The sequence below is a fragment of the Sarcophilus harrisii genome, chromosome 3 (assembly GCF_902635505.1).
Source record: "Sarcophilus harrisii chromosome 3, mSarHar1.11, whole genome shotgun sequence".
NCBI lineage: Eukaryota > Metazoa > Chordata > Mammalia > Dasyuromorphia > Dasyuridae > Sarcophilus > Sarcophilus harrisii.
Window position 1 is genome coordinate 416581993 of NC_045428.1, and position 21410 is coordinate 416603402.

Below are 21410 nucleotides of genomic sequence, written 5' to 3' on the forward strand. Positions count from 1 at the left end.
AAATATAGGTTTGAGTTATTGGGAAAACTTCCTAACAGAGTTATACAAAGAGGAATAGGGAGAGAGGAGAATGGATAAAAGGAGTCTATAAATTAAGTAAAAAACTGAATTACCACTTTTTTGGTACAATTTAGAAAGGATTCCTCTTGTTCAGGGATTGGTTGGGCTATTTTGCTTTTAGAAACCATCTAACTCATTTCATGTTACTCTATAAAACCAACATGCAGAAGTAAAGAGAAGCTATTTCTCTGACTACCAAAAGTCCAACTCACTTTTTGCCTCTACTCTCCTTGGTACTCTTCCTTAAAAGATATTTTACATTGATCAATAATGCAACAGAGAAGCTTGAAGAGACCAAGAGGACCCACACAGACTAGCTGTTTCAGAAACTCATGGTAGACATTCCCTCAAAACAACTATTTATGGTCTCATCCAAAAGCCCTCATGTGACTATGGCAAATAGAAATAGATGCTTCTAAAAATGAGATTCATCATCAGTGGAATGGAAGATTTGTGACAGAGAGCTCCTAACTACTCCAGGATGGCCCATGAAGCAACAACTTCATTTCAAACTATTCTATAATCAAATAGTTATACCTATATTCCATAAATTATGAGAAGCTTTTCAAAAAAAGCTTCCAAGGATGCTCCAAGGGTATAAAGAATTGACACCATAGAGCTATTATTTTTATTTCTTCAAACAAGTTAAAACTCAGTTGTTTTAAAATAAAAATAAAAAAACTTTAGACAGCTGTTTATAACGCTCCAAAACATCTATTCATTATGAAAGAATCACCTATGGAAGTAAAATTTGAAGGGCTCTACTCCTGGATAATACCTGGAAATGAAACCTTCCAAGATCTCTCCTCAATCTATTAAATGCTACAAATAAACAGAAAGAGCCAACACAGAGCCACTGAAGAGCTTTGCTGGCTAACCCACCCTTGTGAGATGGAAACCCACAGGCCATAAGCCCAGGTGGTTCCCCAGATGTGGAGTACTACCATCCTAAAGCCCAAGGTTTCCTTGGACCAACTCTAAATCTTGAAAGTAACCAGAGATGACCTAGGTTCTCTCTGTTCTGGGGAAAAAGGGCTCTGATCTACCTCAAAACACAGGTCACCTGAAAAGAAAGCCAACCTAAATAAAAACATCTCTTCCACTAACCTCAGGTATGAACAGATTGAAATCTCCAAGGTAGAAGCCATCTGGAACAGATTCTCCAGAGACTTGAGTCAGGGAAGAGCCCTCCCTGTCTAACAAGTCATTCACATACCAGGTATGTGAGTAAAACAATTCACCCACAGTGCTTTAATTTATCTCCTGGCATTAGGGAAATAGTGGGTCATTTAAAATTCCTGGCTGGGTTGTAAGAGGATAGAATAGTACAAAGAGCAGAGAATCTAAAACTACAAGACTGAAATATGTTTACCAAGTCAGTGGAATTCACTCTATTTAAAAATATAAACATTTACCAAGTAATCTCTCCTTGACAAGTTAAGTCACTTTAATTTACCCATGTGGCAAACTCTGATTTGTGCTCAAAATGGCACATTCATTTCTGTTATAACAACATTTAATATTCTTTTTTAAAAAAGTCTCAATTAAATTTCCATTTAGAAAAGTATATTATATTTACCATTAATTATGACAACAGTAACTTCATCTCAGATTTCAATAATATCTAAAATGTTAAATTCTACATGTTACACAATATTATTTCTTCAATATAGTCCCATACAATCAGAAAGCTGATCATAGTAATCTAAAGAAAAACAGTCTCCTACTTTTAGTTCTCTTTAATAAGAAGCAACAATTTTAAGGAAGTCTTCCTTTGACTTCAATCAAAACTCAACAGACAACTAGGAAGTTACTACTATAGACAAGCTCTATCTTAGAAGCTGGACACTTACAATCTACTGGATGGATACAACATGTACACAAAATACAGACAAAACCATCCATAGAAATTCCAAGATAGAGAGAGAATTAATAACCGAGGAGTTATGGAGCAGAGGAGAAAGGTGAAAGAAGAATACTTTGTTTAGGAGGTATATCTTAAAGAACTAGCCATTCCAAGAGGATACATTAATCTGCAGAAATAGGATACTGACTTCCTCTTGACACAAGTTCTAAATTCAGTTCAAAGAAGCTTAAATTCATCCAAATTCATCTCAGGTTTACATGCGCTCATAGATTGGAGAGTGGGGCAAGAGGTAGAGTTTGGGAGAGGAAATTATTTAATTTCTAAGGAGATCATGCTTGTGTGTGAGTAGCATCATGCCCTACATAGTTTTTCATAAAATGTATTTTTCAAAATATATTATAAACACAAATGTTAAAGGTTAAAAACATTCATTAATGGGTGTCTCATTCTATCCTAAACCAAGAATCAATGGGAGAATGGGTTTAATTAGGATAGAGAACATAAGAAAAATGGGAAATGCCTTAACAAAACATAAAGGTAGATGGACCAGAGGAGAAAGACGTCAAAAAATTTCTCTCAAGTGCATCTGCCTTAAAGTAAGAGGGAACCTGTCACACTCATCTCTGGGGCTAAAGAGCCTAGTGCAACACTCTTAGGGTTATCTGTAATTAAATTAGTTAAGAGATTAGAAGAGGCACAAAACTGCTTTTCAAAATAGCACAGTCCACTTTTCCTGGCTGTGGCTATACAAAAAATAAGGTACTGAAAGGACTTGCCAGGTATTAAATCCTTTTTTACTTTGTTATTCTGATTAAAACAGCAGAATATATCATAACATTAGCAAAATGTTTTACTTCTACAATGAGTTCTCTTAGAAGAAAAATATTTGATATATACCACCAAAACTGTCCTCCCCCAAATCACACATATTATAGAAATAAAATATTTATTTATATTATTATTAATTATATATTAAATGTTTCTATACAATACTCATTTATATACAGTACTTATATGTAATATAGCATTTACATATACCTGATTTATATACAGTACTTATACATAGTATAACATTCATATATGACCCATAGTATCTATTTAATCCTCACAACTATGAGAGGCAATAATATGTCCCCATTTCACAGTTGAGGAAATTGAGGCAAGCAGAGGTTAACTGGCTTTTTCAAGGTAATATAGCTAAGAATTGCCTGAGACAGAAATTGAACTCAGCTGTTCTTAACTCCAGAGATCAGGCGCTAAAATAATTCAGTTAGACAGCTTAAGATTTATTGTGCTTGGTGACAAAGAGAAAACTAAGACCTAACAAAGCTAGCAGGGATTCCGTTCTTGATCCCTCTTCCCCACCCCAAACCCCAGCATTCTCTCCCACATAAGAAAGACTTTGTATTTAGTAGCTTGTGCTTATGGAATTCCCTCCCAAAGAGAACTTTTCTTCTCCAGGATGTAAGGGCCTTTTTGTTTTTGCCACTGTATTTCTAACTACAGCAAGCATTTATTGAGTACTTGCTATGCGCCAGGGCCAGGCACTGTGCTAAGTACTAAAGATACAAAAATGAATGTGAAACCATTCCTACCCTCAAGGAGCTTACCTTCTACATTTACTAAAGAGCTGGTGATTTAAATAACTTTTATTTAGAGCTGTCCCAAAAATGGAATGGGCAGTCCCAAGAGAGTTCCTTATCAATGCAGTTCTTTAAAAGCAGAGGCCAGAAGAATCGGAACTAACAAAATTTCATAATATGCATTTCATAAATTATGGCTATGTTAAACTAAGAATAATGTAGAAAGAATTCCAGCTTCAATGAGTGCTGAACTAAACAACTGAGATCTCTTCCAACTCTGAGAATCCAGGATTTTGTAAATTCAGGACATTTTTAGAATCAATTTTCCCTGAAAGTCTCTTACTTTTGATTCCCTGAGGAAAACTACTTTCATCCCACAACCCTCTGAAAAGGTGAAGCAGGATATCAAGATAAGCTTCTTGTCATGGCCTCCTCCTTACTCTTCTTACTCAAACAGAAGGGGAAAAAAAAATGGATCCACGATATGCTCCGTGTTTAAAAAAAAAAAAAAAAAAAAAAAAAGCCTTTGAGATTTTCACTGAGAAAATGCTATTAGACTGAACAGTTCTGATAATGAACACTTTTCTCACTATCCATCACTGAAAGGTGAAGAAAGGATAATTATACTAAGCGAAATCACCAGCAAAGGTCATAGTATTTGCTGCTCTGGCTCTGATTTTACATTTTAACACATTTCCTTACCTTCACATTGGGAGTGTAAAGATTTCTCAAGGACGCAAGAGCGGCCGACAGTCCATCAGTGCTGTACCCAATCCACAGAGCTTGAAGGTGGCTTGAAGAAATTCCAGTTTTTTTACTGAGACCCTGTGAATTAATTGAAGACATAAATTTTTTTTTCCAAATTCTTTTCTCATTATCACAAGTGGCATAAAAAGATAAAATCTAAAAAGTTTTACAGCCCTTGTGGGAACAGAAGGAAACAAAAGAAAACTAATTAATTGTGGCTGAGCTTCTGAGTATCAGAGGATCCCAGCACCTCAACCCCTCCATCAATCCAGGGCTTGCCTTGAAAATATGTGCCTTAAGGATGTGATGCCCAAGTTCCATAGTTTGCTGGCGGTTCAACTTTCCCTCCTGTCTGGAGAACATAAAGGCCAAAAGAGCGTGTCCATTCCTAGGGATTCAGTGAGGGAGAGAAGAGAAAACAAACAAATCTTTTAGCAAATGTTCTTTTTTTTTTTAAGTATTTAAAATTGCCTTTATTATGAAGCAACACCACATGAAAAGAAAAGTTTGTCAAAAGGTTGGCTTGTCCTTTAGTCAAAGTCAAAAAGGTACTATAAATAATTTTTTAAAATTTCTAATGTCATTTTAATAACTTCCAAATCATTTCCAAGATCTTGAAGTGTTTAAAGAAAACACCTTCCTGAATGCCAATATAATATACAGAATAGCACCTGATCACAATATTTTTGTCTCATTAGGAAGGACAAGGGGAATGGATTGAACATGAAAACATTGTTTATTCTAATGGCAAAGACTTATAATTTACATGGGGAAGTTAATGCTTCTGCATAATTTAATTTGTCTATATTACTAGCCATCTATCTCCAATTAAACACCACAAAGTTATTATTATTAAATTGTTAATCCTGAGATTTCTATTAGTTTTCTAGGAAAAGGAGATTGTAGAATAAAGAACCAATATTTACTACCTGAAGAAAATATTTTTAAAATGTCTTTTTAAGGTTGTTAATCTGGATTATAAAATACCCAAAATTTCCAAGTTACACATATTTTAAAAATTGTTTTAAATATAATAAGCAAAGTTTACTTTAAGAAAAAATAAATTATTTTAAGTAAAACTTCTGCTTCACATCACTCCTCTTTTGTGGGTGGGTGGTGACCTGTTTTACAGATGGGGAAAGTAAGACACAGAGAAACTAAGATCTAGCCTTCAGGGGAGAAAGTTAGCTTTTTCCACTTAAGAGTTATGTTTCTTTCCCATCTGAATGGCTGCCTTTAAAAAAAAAAAAAAAAAAAAAAACATTTTCAGAAGTAGGGGAAAAAAAGAAATCAGAAACAAGAGATAGTATGTCATTCATCAACTTTTAAGACTATACAATAAATAAATCTCCAAATCACCATGTCTGCTATAGATTTACTCAAAGCAAATACGAGATGATTTTAATGTCTCTTATCTTTTGCAATTCCCAGAAATTAAATTTTAAAGACATTTAAGGCATAATTAGAATAAGTCTATAGCAGAGGGTAGCTGTAAATAGAAAAGTCAGTGCCATCTTGGCTCCGCCCCAATTTGGTATTGGCTAAGGAATAGATTAGTTGATCAGTGGAATAGACTAGGTTCAAGGGACAAAACAGTCAACAAATATAGCAACCTAGTCTTTGACAAACCCAAAGATCCCAGCTTTTGGGATAAGAACTTACTGTTTGATAAAAATTGCTGGGAAAATTGGAAACTAATATGGCAGAAGCTAGGCATTGATCCATACTTAACGCCGTACACCAAGATAAGGTCAAAAAAAAAAAAAAAAAAAAAAAGAAAAGTCAGTGCCAAAGAAGGAACTGAGTAATGAAAATCCACCAATAATCCTGGAGCATCGGTATTAGTCAACGTCTTCCACCCTATTTAAATAGTGAGCAGAAATAGTACCAAGTAGTAAAACTGATGGATAAGAATAATGGTAACAAAATGCCAAGGTAATTAGGAAGAGGTGGCAAAGAGCAGTATAATGTAATTGGCTTCTGAACAAAAAATATATATATATACACCAACTTAGAATAGAGAGGGACTTAAAGATCATTTGGTTCAAAAGTATATCACATGTTGCTTGACAGCCTATGTAATACAGATTACTTTACCATACACTTCAAAGGCTGATAAGGTACTATTCATTAATAGGGTATACATTCCAAATCTTTCTAGGAAGTTCTGACAGGTGGCCAATTTCTTTTTGTTCATGATTCAGTCAATGAATAAAATTTATTAATAATATATTTAGTTTGTAGTTATAATAATAAAATTCTGCCTCAGAAGTGTCTTTCTCCTCACTTTTCCTCCATATCTCATGGTGTCTTTCCTCTCATTCTCCCTTATATCTCATGCTATCTTTCCTTTTATTCCCCCATCATGCCTCATAATGCCTTTCTCCCTCTTATATAGCTAACTCTTTTAGGGTGTTAAACCCCTCTCTAGGTTTTAGCCTGATAGTTAAGGGTATTCCCTTTCTCCTGATTAATTATAAGGTCCACTAGGATGTCTTACATCATTAACTATTAAAACTCCTTTCCTCACTAACTATATACTCTTCCAACTCTATTTCATATTTATCATTCCTGGTGTCTATTGTATCTCTTCATTTTATCTGTAACCTCTTCTCCTAAATAAATTGCAAAGAGAATGGCCATTGTGAATTCTTCACATAACCGAACCTTAACATTTGGTGCCTACATCAATTTCAACATTTGGGGCTGAACCCCAAACATATCATTTGGAACTAGGAATTGCTCCCCTGTACACACCATGTATTACTGTCTATAATATCCACATTGTAAAACTTCACCTGGGTCATTGCTGCTTCTTATCAAATAAAAGTTTGCTTCAGCCAAACTATAGTACACTCTGATCTCCATGTCACCCTCACCCCCAAACATCGCTTTTACCACATCTGTGTCTTTGTATATATGTTCTCTAAACTTGGTATATTCTTTTTTCATAATTTGCCAGTTAAGTTCCTATCTATCCTTTGCAAAATGACTCAGAAACCTGCTCCAGTGTGAAGTCTACCTGAATCTCTCTTCTCCTACTATTAGTAACATCCTTCTTCGTGAATCATCACTGTATTCTACAATTCTCTAATTCACTTATCAAATACTCTTGAATATAACAGTCATGGGGCAGCTAGATAGTGCAGTGGACAGAACACCAGCCCTGGAGTCAGAAGGACCTGAGTTCAAATATGACCTTAGATACTTGACACTTACTTAATTGTGTGGCCTGGGCAAGTCACTTAACCCCAATTGCTTCACTTCTCCCTTCCCCCAAAAAAAGAATAAGTCATACAGCCCTAGATTTAGTATGGAAAAGAATCTTAGAAATCACTTAGTCCAATAATAGATAAGGAAACCACAACTTACAGGCCCAACTCACAAAGGCAGTAATTGGCTGAGCCATGACTTGAACTCAGTACCTTTGGCTTTAAATCCATGGTTCTTTCCTTTGTACCATAGTGCCTCTTCCTTTAGAGTGTTAGCACTCTAAGATTTTAAAGGCAGGTACAATGGCATCTAAATTTTAACCTCTCCCATTGCCTAGCACAGTAATGGCTTGTTCATGATAGTTATTTAGTAAGTATTCATTAAATGAATATGAATAAATCAAAAGTTGCTAGGAGAAATAATTTTGTGTTTGCCTCTTACCCAGCTTGCCCTAAAAACCAACTAAACAACCCACTGAATAAATACGCTGTATAGTACCAGTGAATTATTCATCCTGTGTTGTTTTCTCATTTGTGTTAAAAGCCTATTCCCCAAATTAGGGCTAGGGACTGTGAATAGGCAAAAGCAAGTCTGAATTTACCTTGGCTCGCACAAGAAGTCAGTATTTTCACCATCAGCTCGCCAGACAAGCCATTCTCTGAAGGAGGGATGACAAAACATGCGTGTTTTGTCTCTCCTTTTGATCAGGAAGCACGAAAGGGATTCCATTCTTTGGTTAAAGTCTTCCCACTCCTGTTCACCTTGTATGTGACCAGCATTGATAGCCTGAAAAATCTGTTCATCTGTCATAGGGTGAAGGGAAGCAAGAGCCACATTTAAAATAGGAAGTGCTCTTTCAAAGGCAGAGTTGGTCATGAACTTCATGTTACACTGCAGTAAATAGAGTTCCGACAGAGACACAGGAACAACTTTGTAGCTTGCACTTTTAATCACTAAATGTCCTCTTTGAAAGAGATCCAGTGTCAACTTCAGGTACAGGTAAGATCCCAAGCTCCTCATAACAAGATGGTTGCTCACTTTCCCAATGATGACAGCATCTGCTTTACCACTGAGTGAAATATTGTTGACAATTTCTTGACTGTTGTTGATCCTATACTGAACGTAGGCATTCAGATCATTGTGGATCTCTTTGTTTTCAGGGAAATCATCTAATGAAATTCTGAAAAATGGCAATGCACTTATGATTTCCTGTGGGGGGGGGAGAAGAAATCATATATACAGTATCATTCTGTGGAAGTAGAAATAGCATTTTAAACCAGATTCATTGCTTTTCTTTCAAGAAAGATTATCCTGGATTACAGGGATTCAAGGTTTTGTAATAAAACATGTAACAGGATCAAATGAAGATGAAAAACTTATTGAAAAGAAATCCCGCTGAAAGATCTAATTGAAAAAGCCCTTCCCCAAGCTCTCATCTGAGAAATTCAAAGAAAACAGGCTCTAAGACCACACATACACACATAACACACGCACAGAGCTGGACATCACTGACCAAATTCACAATGAGAACTATTTAAATGACCTAAAACAAATGAGAAAATAGATCTCTTTATAAAGCAATGCAATGCAAATAGAACCATGACCACAAATTTGCAAATGGAAGAGACCTAGAGTTTAGTCTAGTTACTTAGTTTAAAGTTGAGAGAAATAATCGTTAAGTAACTTGCCAAAAGTGAAACACATAATAAGGGAGATTCCAGATTTGAACCATTATCCTCTGGTTTCAAATCTAATGCTTTTCTTCCTTCTATATTTATAAAGGCATAAAATAAGTGTTGTGAATCTGATTGACATTTTTAAAAAACAAACTGCCCCCCCAAAAAAAGCATAGATTGGAAAAGCATTGGGTTTGTACACAAATATAATGAGGAGGAAGATAAAGAATATTCCACATATGCTATTTTAGCTCTTTGTGAAACCCCAAACTCTTCAGCCCCCCCCCCAAAGTTATTCAGAGGAAACTAGCACTACCAATTCCCCAGGTTTAAGGGGAAAAAATAGAAAAGTATAAAATAAATCTAGAAATAATTTTTTTTTGCCACCATTTAATTATCTATAGCTAAGAAAGATACTGTTATCGAATAAAATGGTGCATTTTTTGACTTGATTTCATTTATTTATACTTTTTAGGTTACCATCTAAAAACCAAATCAGCCAAATCTAGGAAAACTCAATACCAGTTTGGAACCAAAAGGTGATATTATTTTCAGCCATTATGAACACCATATATTAAAGCAAAAGATAGGGAAAAATAATGAAATAAGGTCTCTTCAAAGTACTGAAATTACATAAAAAGACTTTAAAAAGAGACACATGGATATATATAAATTGGTGGAGACTGGAGGAAGAATATTTAAGTCAATATGAAGAATTTTAATATCCAAAATTAATGAAATTTTTGTCTTCATTCCTACTGACTTAGCTAAATCTCAAGCCATATCTCAAATTTTATAATTAAAATATAACCTCCTCAAGAAGAAACATTAAAAATGTTTCTCTTTAAATCCATCCACGAAATACAAATTCTAATAAACAACTACTAAGGAAAAATTTTTAAATCTATTAGCATGTATGTTAAGCAGCCATCTAAAACAATTATGCTTTGGAAAACTTGGATTAGTTTCAGCTCATAAACTTAAATTATGGTAAATCAGACCTAGACATTTCAGTTTCAGAAGCACAGATAGAATTCAATGCTAATAGGAAAGTTACCTGACATCTTGATGAATATACCTTGGAAAATAAGGTCATATTCTGTGCCAGTTTGGAACTCTCTGGACTAATTTTTCACAGTCTTAATACAGTTTCTGATTAAATAGCCAAATGATTTATAAGCATTTTTGGTATTCATATTAATCACCGTAAGATTTTGAGAAGAGAGAATGGGTAAGAGAGTTGAGATTTTTATATTACCTGAAAATTTGCTCTTACAGTTACAATCAACTTCAGCCAGGCAGGAAATTTAGAAATAATTTTGGTAATAAATGAAGAAAGTGTGTCTCCATAATCGGGTTTATGAAACTCAGCTTCATTTAGGCCATCTATCAAAATAATGTATTCTTCCTCTGGAATTTTCTGCTCTAAAGGATAAAAAAAATTTTTTTAAATCAAGAAATTACACATTTCTTTAAGGTGACAACACACTGTATGTCTATGCACAGTTTTTTTAAGTGTTAACAAAAGTGTTATGTTTACATATGGCAGCAGAAATGGTTTTCAACGAAGCATATTTTCTATTAAATTTATAATTAAAACAGGAATACTAAGCCAAGAGGCAGGCCAACAGACGGCATGATTTTAGAAATATTATTTTGCATTACATATATATTAGTAGAGAAGCACTCACATATGGATACAGCTAATTCCTTGATAATTTATAGTAAAATAAGGATAAAAGATATCATGGATAATTGAAATTTCCAAAGAAATATTGTACTGACTTAACCTGTTTTTTTAGTTGGAAAACTTTTCATCAGACTAATTTAAGGAGGAAAAACTCCTAAATCTGAATTAGGTTCCTCCCTCTGCCCCTAGGATTCCTCTGGGAAAAGAAGTAATAAGCAAATAAAGAGTTCCAACGTGGAAAACTAAGAGAAAACAAATAAAAAAAGTCAGGAGTGACCATACCTTCAAATTCAGTTGAGCGGGTCAAAGAAAAAACATATTAAAAATTAAAATGGGACTAATTTAGAACTAACAGTTAATACCAAACAGGAAGGAAAGCCATGTATTATGGACTTTGGGATTGGTTTTCCATTAGTAGTAAAAGCTGAGAACTGTTCAAGCTCCTTCATCTCACCTGGGGGACCACAATCCCACTCCTAGAACGAATCACTCCCATTCCTGTCTAAAAATAGGAAAATAACATCTTTGATCTACCATTTCTGAGGTTTGCGAGGGGTTCCAGGACTCCTCTGGTGAATGCTGCCACTGGATCCTGCACACAGGACCTGAGGCTCAGCATGCTCTGCAGCTGCGGTTCCTTTATCAGCAGGTCTCTATAGGCGGCCAGCGGGTGTGCCCGACACAGCAGAGCAGCGACGCTGTGCACAAATTCGGGAACCAGACAGGTGTAGGTGTTGTCAGCTTGGCAGTAGTGATAGGCCACAACCTGAACAGAAAGCGAGCCATGAGGGGACAGGTTCTCAGGCTAAAAGTCAACAGCCTGGACGAAATTCACTGGACTTCATCATGGGTCCCTACTCTGAGAAGGCGAAAAGTGATGCTATGGGTCTGCAAGCTGTCACAAAGGTTTAGTACCAATAATCAGGGATCATAGTGATTTAGTCCATCTATCCTCATTTCAACAAAGGTGGAAACAGAGGCTCCCTAAAATGAAGTGAATTGTTCAAGGTCACACAGTAAACAAGCTACAGAACTGAAATCATAACTAAGTCTCCCTGATTCCCATGTTGATGGTGTTCCTAGTGAATGAGATGGAGTGAGATCCCTTAAGACACCCCAGAGCAGAAGGTAGTCCTTGCTGTTGACTCAAGGACATACCTACTTCTTCTTCCTACTATTCTTCCATGACAACATTTCCTTTCCACCTCAACCAAATACGGGCAACCATGCTCTTATTGGCCAAAGTTCAATTTCCTGAGTAGTTCCCCCATTTACAATGTAAGACCCAATGAGAATGAGGGTCAGTGTTGGGAAGGGTTTTGCTTTAGGGACTATTTAAACTGCTGATCTGTCTCTAAGGTGCCTCCTCCTTTCAATTGCTTACTGGATGAGGGTGAAGGCCTGCTTCTAGCCAGAATGTATAGTAAATCTTTATTTTTCTCCTAGAGATATCTCCAGTTTTTTTTTTTTTTTTAATAGGTGGTCATTCACCTCTCTGAGCCACATACTAGCCTGTTATTTCTGTAACAACAAAAAGGCATTCACAGAAATCAAAATTAGGCCTGACTGAAGGCAATTCCTGGTTCACAGGAAATTCTTTTTTTTCTTTTTCTTTCTTTATTTTTTGTAATTCTTCTATACATATTTCCAAAATTATCATGGTACACAAGAAAAATCATATCAAAAAAGAAAAAAAAAAAGAGAAAGAAAACAAAAGCAAGCAAGCAACAATAAAAAAGGTGAAGATACTATATCGTAATCCACACTCAGTATCCACAGAGTTCTCTCTGGCTCACAGGAAATTCCAAGTAGACCCCAACATTCCTGAGGACAAAAATGCTCTAACAATTGCCTTGACAATTCCTTAGAGCTGGTTTGTTGCTGCTCTCAAAAAGCAAGTCAGGAAATGAGTAGCCAATAAAAACACCCTCCATATAATGTTTCTACTTTCCTCTAAAAGAAGAATAGGTTACTAATTTCAAGTCTCCTAAGTATACAGCCTTGCATGGCACAGCTGACTGATTGTGCAGAGAAATGAAAACCTCTAGACTGTATGGGGAATGAATGACAATGAAGTTTTAAGGAAGGAATCTTGAAGCAACTCAATCTCACAGCTGAGGTCTTCTGCTCTGTGACCTCAAGTTAACTTCTTCTGTAAAATGAGGGGACTTAAAAATGGCCTCTAAGTCCCTTTCAACTCCAGACCTACGATCTATGAAATTCTAGGTGCAGATACAGGTAGGAGAATGAAACTTTACCTGGTCATTAGACAAGGAGTGTTACCTTTGTCATAATGAACTTTCAAGGACAACAAGTCACCTAATTAGAAATATTCCAAGATAGTGGGAGATCCAGAATTTGCATATGTGGGAAGAGGTCACCAAATAAATCCACTTTAGTCCTCTGAAACTGATAATCCTTGTAATTCTGATCACCAAAGCCTGATAGGGAAATTTTTTTTCTGCATATGAAACCTCTGGGATTACAAAAAGAGCAATGGGGTGAGAGTAAGGGAAGCAGAAAGGTGAGAATTAAGATCTTCCCAGTTACTGAATTTATTCTCTTCTATGAAGAACTTTGCTTACCCTGAAATATTTGTATTTTCCCCCATCATGTTTGGGATTAAGTAACGCATATAAAGTGCTTTGCAAAGCTTAAGGTATGATATAAAAGCTAGTATTAATTCAATTAAAAGAGACTCACTAGAACTAAAAAACATGTGTGTACACACATACACGTTAGCATTTCATGTTCTTTCAAAGGTGTTTTTATTTGCTATTTTTTCCTAGTTGTATAAAATAATTTTTCAATAGTTTCACTGGTATGGTAATGAATTAGTAAATTGAATTAGACAGAATTGTCATTTTTTTTATTAGTTCAACCTACTCATGAACAATTGCTATTTTTCCAATTGTTTATACTTGACTTTATTTGTGTTAAAAATAACTTTGTAGTTGTGTTCATACAGTTTGTGGATTCGTCTTGACTAGACTCCCAAATATCCCAAATATCATATCCCAAATATATTGTCTACAGTTACTTTAAATGGAATTTCTCTGTTTGCCTTTGGCTGCTGGATTTTGTTGGTAACATATAGAAATACTGATGATTCATATGGGTTTATTTTATATCCTCCAATTTTGTCAAAGTTGTCAAATATTTCAAGTAGTTTTTTAGTTGATTCTCTAAGTACACCAGCATATCAACTGTAAAGAGTGATAGTTTTATTTCCTCACTAATTCCTTCAATTTCTTTTTCTAAATCATTATTTCTAATGATAACTTTTCTGGTACAATATTGAATAATAGTGGGGGCATCCTTGTTTCACCTCTGGTCTTACTGGGAAAGCTTCTAGCTTACCCCTATTATATATAATGCTCACTCATGTTTTAGATAAATACCACTTATCACTCTAAGGAAAACTTCATTTATACCTATGCTCTATAGTGTTTCTAACAGGTATTAGTGCTGTTTTTTGTCTGCATCTATTGAGATAGTGATTGCTGTTAAGTTTTGTTATACATATGGTCAATTATATGCTGATAGTGTTCCTAATATTGAACCAGCCCTTCATTCCTGGTATAAATTCCACCTATTCATAGTGTATTATCCTGTTAATAAAAAGGCAATTTATCTAAAAATTTTGCATCAATATTTACTAGGGAAATCAGTTTATAATTTTCTTCCTCCTTCCTTTCTGATTTAGCTATCAGCACCATATTTGTGTCAAAAAAGGAGTTTGGTAGGACTCCATCTTTGTCTATTTTTCCAAATAGTTTCCAATAGTATTGGAATTGTTATTTAAATGTTTGGTAGAATTCACTTGTAAATTCATCTGGTCTTGGAGATTTTTTTCTTAAAGAATTTGTTAATATTGTTAAATATTCTAATTTAGTTTTCTAAAATAGGAGCATTTTAATTTCCTCTTCTGGAAATGTGGGAAATTATTATTTTTGTAAATATTCATCCATTTCACTAATATTGTCTCTGGATTCTAAGCCTGGAGTTCTTGACAGGAGAGGAAGAAATACGGTCCCTAACTATGGATTTGGGATCCTTTTTTCAAGGGCAATTTGTAATCTTCCTATCGTACTATTTTCCAACAAATCAGTCATTAACACATAGCAGCATAAAGTTCTGTCTTCACTGGAAAGAAGACAAGCAATAAAACACACTTCTCTCTATGGTGTACTTAGTAGCTAAGAGCGCCTGTGCTGAGGGCAACCTCTTCTTTTTTCAGTCTGACAATCCTGCACCTGCATGAACTCCCAGACTTCACTGTTCAGGAGCAGTAGGACTCTCAGTTTTAGAGGGCAAAGGCCACAGGCTTCTCAGTTGAGTTAATGGGACTCAGGGGCACATGAAGCAGATCACTACCTATACATTAGGGACCCATGATTTCATTACTTAATGGCAGGAAAGTCACTAAGAAAAATCCAAACAATTAGCTGAAAGCAAGAACAATAGCAAGAATTAAAAATAAAAAAGCAACGTTGGACCAGTAGGCAGATGTTAAAGCTGAAGAAAAATATCTCAAAAAAGGCCTCACTGACCATAAATTTAGGAAGGAAAAGTCAGCCAACTCTCCTTCACCACATCCTGAAAAATATCTGATAGAAAATTACTGAGAGCCAAGGTCTTAGGGGAATGAAGTCTCAGACATAAGAATTTCAGTCAAGTAGAAGCTTTAAAATACTTGGCTCTCAGAAGCATATTCTCTTCAATTTTTTTAAAGTTCAGCTTAAATATAAAATCAAGCTCAAAACAAAAGCTTATCAGCGGCTTTCATTACTAACTTCATTTCCCCTTTTAGACCCTTAATTTGATATCCAATCAGCACAGGTAATTGTCTATTGACCTATATCATAGAGTTGTTGTAAGGACCAAATGAGATAATTTATGTAAAGGACTTTGTATACTTAAAATATCAGCTATTATTATAAAAATTATTAGATATTTGTTACTGTGAACACATTTCATTACATTTCTTAAATACAACTTCAATTAAAACTCATCTTTTCTGTATATGGTTTTTAAAAATGTTTTTTCTTCTAGCCTCTCTGGAAAACATAAAATTTATCCTGGTGATGATGATGATGATGATGATGACAAGGGATACTTACATAGAGCTTTTTTTCCTCACAACAACTCATGGAGGCTTGGAGATACAAATAAAAGAATTTCCACTTTACAAATGAAAAATTGGGATTCAAAGAAGTTACCTATTAGATATCACAGAATTAGAGGGGAAAAATAAATGTAGTCTCCTAATGCTAAATCTTTTGCTTGCCTCACAATATTATTTAACTGGCATTCCCAAATCTAGCACAATTATCAAATACAAAAGCCCATTACCTTAGAGGCAAGGTATCTCAAGGCACCATCTACAGGTCTCTGATGCTCAGGAGTACCAGGACAACTTGGGGTTTTCACAGCACTGGTAACACCTGTGGAAGTATTGGGTGAGAATAATGGGGTGAAAGGAAGATCCTGGCAGGGATCAGAATCTGTGGAAGAACAAATAAAACCAGGATCCCATTAAAAAGTATTTCCCAGTATCTATGTCAACAACATTAACAGGAAAACCAGTTCTTTTCAGATAGTTTACTCCTTGATAAATTCTTACCATTCCCCTAAAAATAGATAATTTTTCCATTTTATTTTAAGTATAATGAATTTACTATGTTTAAGAAGCAACAGGTGTTCAAAATAATCTTCCTAATCACTAAAAAAAGTTCTAAGATTCTAAGAATGACACATTCTAAGGAACTTTGGAATGGACATATGTTAAGGTATTATATCCAGGTTCCAACTGAACCTTGATGATCTTGGTGAATATATAAGGGAACCTTCAACACATTTGACCAGGGGACCTGGGAACCTTTAAAACCCCTGCAATGGATTGCAAAGTGAGAAATCTTAAATCTTTGGATTTAATGAGCAATAATGAGCCAGGTCTCCCAAACATCCCCACTCCCCAAGAGCACAATTCCAAGTTCTTCCCCATTTAACACTGTAGCTGTTGCTACATCAAAAGAGCATCTCCATCTTATAACTACTGGAAATGGCCTGAATTTAGAGAGCAGAGCAATGGCCATGGTGCACCAGCTTGCCTTGTACTCCTGCCCTGGACCAACAAAATAGTAGCACTGGGAAATGAGCCAAGAAAGAGATGGGGAGTTGGGAGTACAATAGAAAGAGGACAGACTTCCGTCCCCCATGTTCCATCCATGCATTTGATGTAATAAATAGTGTTAAACCAGAGTTTTCCTGTATGATCAAAAACTTCAATTAAATTTTTTTTTTTTTTTGTTATTTTTAACATAGCAGCTGGAACAACTTGAGAAACATTGATAATTTATGTTTACCACAACAGCAGTATCCTGAATTTCATTTCATATTAATAATATAACTAGGCAACTAATTAAAGATGAACATACTTTTAGGCGATGAACTGGGAGTGTTTGAAGCAATCTGTCTCATGCGGCTCCCATGGCAGCTAAGTGCCACCAACTTAGAAATAATTGCAGTCTTCCCAAATCCCACATTTCCAACAACGACTGCTCCCCTATTCTCTGCCAACTCCGTATTCTTCAAGTTTTCTTCTATCAGTTGAAAGAGCCAATCCCTTCCAATGAACACAGAGTCTGTTGTTATGCTTGGCACTTCAAACAACAGTGGCTTCAACAAAATGTCTTGTGGCTTGTAAGGGACAAACCGTGCTAGAAGGAAGAACAGTATAATTAGAATAAAGTCCATGATTTAATGCAATAAAATTCCATTAACAGCATCGTTTCAAACAGCATCCTTTTGAACATAGCAAAAAAGTTTCAGTGTCTTCTTGGGATAAAATGAAATAATTCAAAAAAGATACTTGATCCTTGGATTTAAATGATTTAGATCTAGGAAAATTTCACAAAACTGCAACCTAATAACTCTAGTTCAGCAACACTATAATTATTTGCCACTTTTTTTGGAGAGTAGGGGGGGAATGATGGGAAGGAGGCTAGTCTCCTATCTAGTCCAGGCCTGGAAATGCAGTAGCCATTCATGTCTTGATCCTACTGCTGACCCACACAGATGCACAGACCATTTATTTCCAATCCAGGTCAATTAGGGTCAACCTATTGGTGCAAGATTAATGGGGATACTGCATCAACTTTAGCCTAATGCAGCTCACAACTCCTAATCTTAAACAATTTACCAATCTCAGTCTCCTTGAGAAGAAGCAAGGGTTATAGACATGTACTACAATATCCAATTTATTTGGCTGTTATCAATGAAGTGATTAATAACTGAGAGCCTGATTTGTACAGTGCACCACAGTATCTTCTGTGTGTGATACACTTGACCCTGGCCAAAACACAGAGAAAGCATTCAGCTGATAGTTGATTCACCGATAATGCCAGAAAATTAACAAAACTGAATTAGAATTACTACGTTGAAGATATTTAAGATCTACAATATCTACTAAATAAGGACCGTGTCAAATCACTCTATCTGCTAACCAGATTTTCCAAATAATTCAAGATTATTTTTTTAAAAGCTACAAAAATGTTCAAAACAAATTTTTAGCTATTCTGAAAAGAAATGTTTCTGAAATTTACTGCATACATCCATTAGTACAGGCAAGCGCACACACATTAACCTTTTCTAAATGGCTCAGTATTATCACCATGAAAATTAATCACTGCTTCCTACTATTACAGAGGTGCCCTCAGGGAGGGTTGAGGTGGGTAGATCTACATTGCCCTTACTGTCAGTTTTCTGCTCTCAATGTCTCCAGCAGAATTCCCTATACTCCTTTCTAATCTTGTGGCCAAAAAATAAAAAATAAAAATAAAGGAAAAAAAGGTAAGCAAATTAATCCATTAATATTATTTCTAAAACAATGAATCTCTTTGAAAATCTAGGAGTGATTCTGGAGGGAAAAATTGCTTGGACTTTCTGAAAAAAAGCTAATTTCCAGGTTTCTCTGGTGGTCCCTATTTATCCCTGGATCCTTTTTAATATGTGGAAAAGAGTTCCTATATACACTGGGAACTTAATAAACATTTATAGATTGGAGGCCTGACCATCAAAAAAGTGTCATGTTACTGTTTCAATAAAAATAAATAAATAAATAAATAATGACAGATATTCAGCCTTGAGGACTCTTTTGAATGAATAGGTTGAGAACCAATCCATCAGCAATCATTTAAACCCTTACCAAGTATCAGTCCCTGTGTAAAGCATCAAGGACAGCAAACAAATTCTAAGTCTTTGCCCTCTAGCTTACATTCTATTGGGATGATTAAGAAGTCAATATTTAGAAAAAAGGAAATTCTATCTAAAGAAAAAAAATAAAAACTTTCCCAAGGGAAAAAAAAATCAGTTTTTCATATCCATTAAAAAACTTTTTTTTTTCAAGCTCAGATCTCCACAGATCTTAAATATTAGTCTATATTTCAAATTTAAAATTACACCATTCTCAAAGTCAGGATGAACTGATTTTTCTTTTCAACAGTTCAATTTAAAATGATTTATAAATTTCCTGGGATAATCCAGAAGGCTTTACTAAAGGTATTTTTTAAGGTGGGGAAAGGAATGACGATAATGGTAAACAGCTCATCCTCAAGGACCATTTGATAAAAATCTAAATTATTCCTTCCCAAGAAAGGATAGAACAGCCACAAGGCTTGAACTCTGAGCAATTTAAAATCACAAGATACTAGAATAATATAATAACATTGAAGATTCTTTAGCTATCGATATGTCTCTTTTGGTAGAGGCAAAAATATAGTATATGTAGAGTCTACAGAATTTCTTATTATGCTGATTTTCCTCTAGCCCCTCAAACCCAAGGTTTTATTTGGAGTTACTCAGAAGGGGGAGGCTGAACACACAACCACCCACAAGGATTAGTGAGTATTATTCAAATGGCTATACCAAGCATAGTTTGGTTTACCCTGAAACTGTATTTAATGAGTATGTTTTACAACCACCATGAATAAGTAAATAGTAAGCAATGTTTTTCCCTGGGCCAAGATGGCAACAGGACAGCTCAATCTTTGTTGGCTAAAATACCTAGTACCCAATTAGGTAAGGCTGCTGACATCCACAATTCCAAGTTACTGGTTGGATGTACTAAAACAAATACATTGATATGTGGCCAAGGCAAACTCATAAGACCAAAGTAAACTCAATACACTGTGCTGATAGAAAAAAAAAATACATTCACAGTTGTTGGATTTACATGTATCATTCCCATAATTCACACTGCATCATAGTAGAATGCTTATTTCTTCAACTCTAACAATATTCAGGACTTGAAAATCCTTCAGTTCCAATGGTCTCTGTCTATACTTTATTAAACAAATTTAAATGCATATACCCTACGCCATATTTTTAAAAATCATTTTATTAACAACACTGACAATTACATAAGGGTTCAATAAAGGTGTTGAACAAATGAGTCACATACATTACAAAGACATTTAAGGAAAATACCTTTAATTTCTTGCTGTGTTCGACCTCCTGCAGTATTGTGCCATGGCAATCTAATTGAGGTTCGAAGGGGAGCGTTCCTCTGTCCATCTAAGTAGCTCAAATCTTCCAATTTGGTTGAGCTTGTTGCTGTATTATTGGAAATTAAATGCATTCTCTTTAAAAACATGTTATAATCATAGACAAAAAAAATCTCTCCCAACTTATATTGGGTACAACTAAACAGGGTTAGTCAAGTTCTTCCTAAGTGGCAAGAAAAAAAACAAAAGCTCAAACTTTTTTTTTTTTAATGACTAGCCTGGCAATCATTTATTACTCAGTAAGAATTCAACACTCAAGAGAAAACACACAAGCAAAATATCTAGATTTCACATTTATCCTAGTGAGTCTATCTGCAGTTGGTAGGAAACGCAATCTTGAAATCAGAAGCAAAGCTACTATGCTTAAAATTTCAAAATATCCATAACACTAATAATCATCTGCCTTAGTGAAAAGGGTTCTCAGAATCTTTCTTAAAAGTCAACCTATTGATAATGTTCTAAGATTTAAAAAAAAGTTTCATTTTTATTGATGCTATTTTTTTACATCATTGTTATTTCTCAATAAGTATCCCTCTCTCCTCAGTCACTTCCTTTTATTTTTATAATATATTCTTATTCTGACTTAACACCAAATAGAATAGGCACTTTTAAACACAAAGTAAAATAAAAAAGAGGGCTGGATATAAAACTATAGATTTCTATAAAAGTTTGCTTATCTTTTGAAGTATATAGTAAATTCAAATTTTATCTTTTGAAGCTCTCCCACTTGTATGTGCTTCCTTCTGAACAAGTTTTTGCTCTCTTTACATTTAAAAGAACCTTTTAACATTTTTTCCTGAAAATATGTCACACAGTATTTAGTAGACCAAGTTGAGTTAGCAAGTATATATTAAGCACCTACTATGTGCTGAATACTGGAGTACCAAACAAGGGCAAAAACCCCCAAAAGTACAAAAATAAGACCAATAAAGACATAGACTTATATGAAGAGAAACCAAACATCTGTATTTCACTAATTTAAATAAACATTTACATATACACACAATT

The 21410-nt window shown here is 34.9% G+C and overlaps 1 protein-coding gene across 3 annotated transcripts in view; it reads right to left on the reverse strand.

The window, feature by feature from the left end:
• Positions 1-21410, reverse strand: part of TANC1 (tetratricopeptide repeat, ankyrin repeat and coiled-coil containing 1) — a 246801-nt gene that overhangs the window by 41178 nt on the left and 184213 nt on the right. For 2 of the 3 annotated variants that reach the window (XM_012544742.3, XM_031960629.1), the window contains 8 exons: positions 20326-20451; positions 17277-17558; positions 16192-16343; positions 11371-11602; positions 10405-10571; positions 8072-8679; positions 4537-4645; positions 4213-4335 (listed from right to left, as the gene is read on the reverse strand). In XM_012544742.3, the coding sequence (XP_012400196.1) occupies positions 4213-4335; positions 4537-4645; positions 8072-8679; positions 10405-10571; positions 11371-11602; positions 16192-16343; positions 17277-17558; positions 20326-20451 (1799 nt within the window). The remainder of the gene's footprint in view (positions 1-4212; positions 4336-4536; positions 4646-8071; positions 8680-10404; positions 10572-11370; positions 11603-16191; positions 16344-17276; positions 17559-20325; positions 20452-21410) is intronic. The other variant, XM_023499223.2, reaches the window with a different exon arrangement.